The sequence below is a fragment of the Centruroides sculpturatus genome, unplaced genomic scaffold (genome assembly GCF_000671375.1).
Source record: "Centruroides sculpturatus isolate CEXI.00-Female unplaced genomic scaffold, Cexi_2.0 scaffold1530, whole genome shotgun sequence".
NCBI classification, from domain to species: Eukaryota; Metazoa; Arthropoda; class Arachnida; order Scorpiones; family Buthidae; genus Centruroides; species Centruroides sculpturatus.
In genome coordinates, this window is record NW_019385833.1 from 49205 (window position 1) to 55454 (window position 6250).

Sequence of the window (6250 nt, forward strand, 5' to 3'; positions counted from 1 at the left end):
TTCCGGGTGGCGGCGCCTAAACCTTATTTGACGCAATTTTCCTTTAAACCGGAAATGGCCCGGCGGTATTTTGGGCTCTCTTCTTAAAATGGCGCATAAAAAAAGAAAAAGTTATCACCCGACCCGAAAGGAAACGAACCGATTTATAAACGGTTAATTTTCTGTTTTCTCTAATTCTCCGTTTCGTCTAAAATGAAGCGCCGAAAGTAATTAAAAATGGTAAACGAAATGTTTTGGGGAATTTTCACACGTCAGTCGGTTCTTTAAAAGTCGAGGTATGGAATTTTGTGAAAGCCACGCGTGGCTTAGAGTTAGAAACATTTTGATACTTTGGATTACGTAAGAGTTCGATTGGTCAACGTCCGAGGAAAAAATTTGTTTTCATACGGAGAGCGAGTGCCTGGCATTGTCTCGAATTAAATTATAGGCCTAAATGATATTTTCAATATTCCGAGGTATGGAATTTCATACCTGCGGAAAAGCCAGGTATGGAGTCTTCCATACCTTCCATAGTGGAAACGACACCGCCGCTTATAAGTATTAATAACTTGTAAACGAAATCGTAACTTTTCGTTCACCGTCGTATTCGTCGACTTTTAACCAGCGTAAAGAAAAACAAAATGAAAATGTATAAACTGAATATTAAATCGGCAGTAACGTATTTTCATATTTTACGTCGCCCAGTTTTAAAGTTTTACCAGTAAAAAAAGAAGAAAACAGAAAGAAAAATCTAACTTTAAAACAAAGATAAAAACCGACGTAAGGCAAAAAAAAGAAAGAATTGCCGGTAGAAATAATTACGGTACTTAAAGAAATTGTATTTATAATCGTGGCCGATTAATTTCGGTGCCGAGAGAGGCAAAAAATACGTCCGACGCGCACTTCCCGTCATAAAAAATAACAGAGTTTACCGGGAGCGCAGCTTCCTTCCCGGAAACTATCATATAACTTTATTAAACGATACGCTACGGACGTAAAGTGGACAATCTTCGCGCAACGCCATGCCGCCTCCTTCCTACTTATAAAAAGTTCCTTAAAATACGAAACAATAAATTCTCTCGTACCGACAACTATCGTTCAACCCCCGTCCTTCCCAGTCGGTCCGCGCTACTTTTCTTCCCCCGCGGTGGGCCAAAGAAAGGATAAAGCGGTAACGCCGACGGCCGAACAACCGGTCTTCCCACCTTGGGTCGTCCAACTGGCGGGCCGGACCCACCCTTCCTATTTAAACCTAACCGCCGTAACGCGTCGTTTCGTCCTTAAAACCTTTCCGCCTATTAGCCGCAAAATAATCCGCGCCCCCTTCGTCGTCGTACGCCGTCGAGTCCGGTAAAGTTTATAGAGGCCGGAGAACGATTAAAATGTCGACGGTGGAATCGAACCAAATAATTAATTTGAAAAAGAGATAAGCGTCGATACTAAGAACAATAGACGACGGTCGTCGCTCTTTCGTCCCCACCGTCCAAAGCCGACCGTTAAATCCCAATCCTCCTATTACGAGGAAATGAAGAAAATCCCGATATCTTTCCGAAATTCGCACTCGGGTGAAAAAGCGGTAGGAAAAAATAACCAAGGTCCTCTCCCTTTCCACCTCGATAAATTGGCAATTAATCTTAATAAAACCCGCGCCGTGGCATTGGCTAATGGCAATTTTACATCGGCTAATAAACTTGTATACCGTACCAGAAAATACCGGTTTATTGCCGGTAATTCCGTAGATACGTAATTTTTTAAACCGGAATACGCGCGTGCAGCACTTACGCGCCAAATTTACTCGATTAGTTAATTAATTACCAGGGGAATGTACAAAAGGTTATTTGGCATTTAAAGAAGTCAAAAACTTATTACTATCATTGGGACGGAAATATTAATAATACAACTCTAAAACCTTTACGATACAGCCAAATTTATTATCCCAATTCAAACGTTTTCGGACATCTTTAATGTCCTTTTTCAAGAACAAAGTACCATCGTACTAACTGCAATCGAATACTGGCTAATTTGTATAAACGAAAACTGCGTTTTGCAACGCGTATTTACAAAATTCTTATTGCGCAAACTCGTGCATTTGTTTACCGTTAAAACTACATGCCATAAAATAAAATACAAACCACTACGATAATCAACCATATCTATATGCACATAACATATTTAAACGTGCCCAATAAATGCCATCTTGCTGAAATTATTACTTCGCTCCGTTATATTAGGCTTGATCTCCACGCTTCCGATATTCTACTTGCTTCTCTAAAGTTAATTGCTGTTCCTTCTTGATTACTTTTACAAATATGCCACGCTTCTGCGTATTTTAGATGCCGTTTTTCATGAATTTTTTGTATTAACTTTGCCTTATCCCACTCAGCTGTGACGTCTGTAGGGTCTGCTAGGATGTATGTCGCTAGCGCTGTGGCTGGCTGCTCATTCCTTATGTTTCTTTTATGCTCTATAATTCTTTCTTTGAGCGATCTTCTTGTAGCCCCAATATAAAATAGCTCTTTTTGCCGTCTTGTATCTGTTATTGGAATTCTGTATACCCCGGGAAGAAGGTTACCGTCTATCTCGTCTTTGTCTGTTCTTAACATTTGATACACTGTTGAATTCCTTTTGTAAATTATTTTCTTGTTCGTTGCTGCTCCGATTCTTTTATATATATTATTTAACTGAGCTCTGTATTCTAATATAGTAAACTCTTCTCTATTAACTCTTACGTTCCTCTCTTTGCTTTCTGTTGTTGTTTTGTTGGATGTTTTGTTGGTTAGAGGCTTAATGTTAACCCCAAATTGCCTTGCTATATTTTTGATGTAATGCAGCTCTTCATTTCTGTCTTGCATTTTGCTACAGTGCGTTTGAGCTCTTGCTATGAGCGCCCTAAATGCTGCGAGTTTATATGCTGCTGGGTCGTGTGAATTCCAGGGTATAAATAATGGGTTGTATGTAGGTTTTCTGTAAATCTTTGTAATTATATCTCCTCTATCTAATTGTATTGTTAAATCCAGAAAATGCACCGTTTTGTCGTTCTCTTGTTCCAGCTCAATTTCTAGGCCGAATTTGTTGTCGTTGATGTCTTTAATAAATTGCTGTAATTTTGGTTTTTCCTTCCATACGATAAAAACATCGTCTACATACCTTGCATATATCACGATTTGCATTTCATACTTTGGTATGATGGTGTTCTCTAATGTTCTCAAAACCATTTCGCATAACGTACTACGTTATGCGAAATGGTTTTGCGTTCCAAATGGTTATGCGTTCCAAAACGAAGTTTTCGTTTATACAAATTAGCCAGTATTCGATTGCAGTTAGTAAGAATTTTTTAAATGCGCGTTCCAAAACGCAGTTATCGTTTATGCAAATTAGCCAGTATTCGATTGCAGTTAGTACGATGGTACTTTGTTCTTGAAAAAGGGCATTAAAGATGTCCGAAAACGTTTGAATTGGGATAATAAATTTGGCTGTATCGTAAAGGTTTTAGAGTTGTATTATTTGATATATACAGTCTACGAAGAAAGGAAATATTAATATTTATCGTATGGTTTCTTCGGATTCGCTTCCCATTATTTACCACGGCCCACCCTACCTACGACTATCGAGTTATAAAACGTCTTCGTTTGGCGCGAAAGCGTATAAGGTTTCTACGTTGTCCCGAATAATTGTTCGGTAAGAGACTGGCATTTTGCCCGAATGCTCGGCTGCGGTCGGGAGAGTGTGCGACGTTCGTACCGTACTCTACCTGGCGGTGGAAATAGACCGGTTACTCGGCCGTAGCCTCTTTTTACCTTCGAGTTTAAAATGGACCGGCGGATCTAACGCCGCGCCCAAAGGCCAGGAAGGAAGAAACGAGGATTTGGGAAGAGAATTAAGCGGGCCAGCCATTAACACCGATCTTCTTCGTAGGACACTTCTCTCGTTCCATCCGCTGGTATGTCGTCCGTTTCGCAACACCGGCGGGAAGTGGCGATACTAGGGTTTTTCCAACGGGATCCCGGCTGTTTTTTAACCCCGGAAATCCCGTGAATTTCTTTAAAATTCACTTTTTTCTTATTTTGTGTTAAAGTTGAGGAAATTTTGCAAATAGAAAGTGTAATTATAAATTCATAAACTGTCAGAATACCTTCGTATTTATTAATTTTAAGCCCGCTTATTAGTTTTTTTTTTTAAATTTTTGCTTATTGTGGCACGTCGTAGATTGTCGATACGTAGCCTACGAATATCAAACCTTAATAAATTTTTCTATTTGCGAAAATTTCTACCTAACTCCAAAGTAAATTTTTATAGCCTACATATTTTACACAGCGTTATTAATACAGTATTATTATTTTGAAGTTTAAAAATGAAAAATAATTATATGCCTCGATTTTAAGATTTATTTTATATCTTTAGAATAATTAATTATATTCCGGGATCCAGGGAAACAGTTGGCTTTTTCCCCAAATCCCGGGCCCAGCAAAATCCGGGAAACGAGAAATCCTAAGCGTTAGAGAGAGAAAATATCGTCGGCTGGCTCGACGCTTCTTCAATTAGTTACGAAGTAGTTAAGAATTGATGACGACGATAAAAATACCGACACGTCAGTATCTTCTTTGTCTCCGTTTCGATAGAGACAAAGAGAAGTGGCGATTTCTACATTCTTTAAACTTTTGTGTTTCGTAACTCGACAACCTCCCGTTTTTCTTTTTACTTTCTGCTTCGACACGATTCCAATTACACTCGTTATTGTTTTCTGGCAATTCCAGCCGTCCGATATACGAAATACGCGTATAATTTTTAGGGACCGACGAAAACCGGTACTCGGCGTATTAAATGCCCATACCGATAAATCCGATAAACCGCCTTAGAAGCGGACTGCCGGTGTTTACCACCTCCGAAAATTTTGTAGTTGCGTATCCCGGGAAGCTCTAACGGTTCGATTATTTCGGTATTCCACTGCATCCAGCCACGTGGGTAAAAGCCGACGATTAGAGGAGGTGGGAGAAACCGGAGACCGAAAGGGACGAGACGGATTACTTTTAAACGAATTTCTCGGCAATAATTAAATAGGCGAAAGAGACGGAAGGAAAGGCGACGATGGACGACGAGTGGAAAAGGCAATAACTAGACGCGGGATTTCGTAGCCGTAAAAATGGAAAATTGGAAGAGAAATCTCTATTGATTAGACATTACAAAGAATCAAGAAATAACGAACGAACCTCCGCAAAAGCTTTACTGTACAGGTTGCTTTTACTTTCGTTTCCTAATTTGTATTTTTCACTCCGCCGCAGCACTGGGCAAATAAATTTATCGTACGTATGGAAAAATAGCCAAGAACTTTCCGTTTATTCTCGCCAGATTATAGGAACGGATTTGACCAATACGGATTAAGACGGAAGAGATTTGGCCCAGCCGGCGACGTTATACGGAACGGGAACGGCGATAAACTTAAAGCCAAATATGGCTTTTTACCTAAAAACTATTCCGATTCGTCGGTGAGGTGCCAGGCGGGAATGAATGGCAGCCTCAATAAAAGTATTAATAATAATATAACTGGCGCCGCGAATTTTACTCGAGTAGTTTACTCGGCAATTAAAGCGCAAATTGGATCATCGTTTACATCAGAAGATATTCGTTATACGTTTTTTGCAGTTTCCCCGGTGCAAATAAAAGCGTCGAAAATCGATATTTGTCCCGTACCACCCACGTCGCTCGAAGTGGCCGATATCTCTTCTCCTCTCGTCTTCTCACCGACACGCTTTAAAAAATCTCGTGTATTTTCAGATCTGTCCAATTTTTCACGTATTTATTTACCAGATGATTTTTTTAACACTGTCGCGTATTAAAAGATACTATACTTTCTTAATGAAACGAATTATTTACTTTTGATTTGATTCCCGATACAGGTAACCCCCGTATAACACGGCACTTCTTTAGCACGGATTCGCTCTAACACGGTTCGAGAATTGGTACCACCCCCGTATAGCACGGTACTCTTATAGCACGGATTCACTCTGACACGGTTCGAGAATTGGGTAAAACCCTCGTACAACATGAATTGTAATAAATTTTTACATACTTAAGTAATAATATTCACGAAAATTATTATTTTAAGTATGTAAATTTTCTCTTCTCGCCTTCTGTCGATACACATGATCCTTCTCGAAACTTGTTTTCGGGTTGCCAGATCTCGACGCTTCTGCTTCTGATGTTGCCAGATCTTTTTCCCTTATTCCATACTTGCTTTATTCTTCATAAGTGCTTAGCACCATATGAGGAAGTT

At 39.6% G+C, this 6250-nt stretch overlaps 1 protein-coding gene across 1 annotated transcript; it reads right to left on the minus strand.

Annotated features, from left to right (window-relative positions):
* Positions 1-2201: 2201 nt before the first annotated feature.
* On the minus strand, positions 2202-3194 carry LOC111642404. Its single transcript, XM_023388752.1, has one exon. The coding sequence runs from the start codon at positions 3192-3194 to the stop codon at positions 2202-2204; it is 993 nt and encodes a 330-aa protein (XP_023244520.1).
* Positions 3195-6250: the final 3056 nt, after the last annotated feature.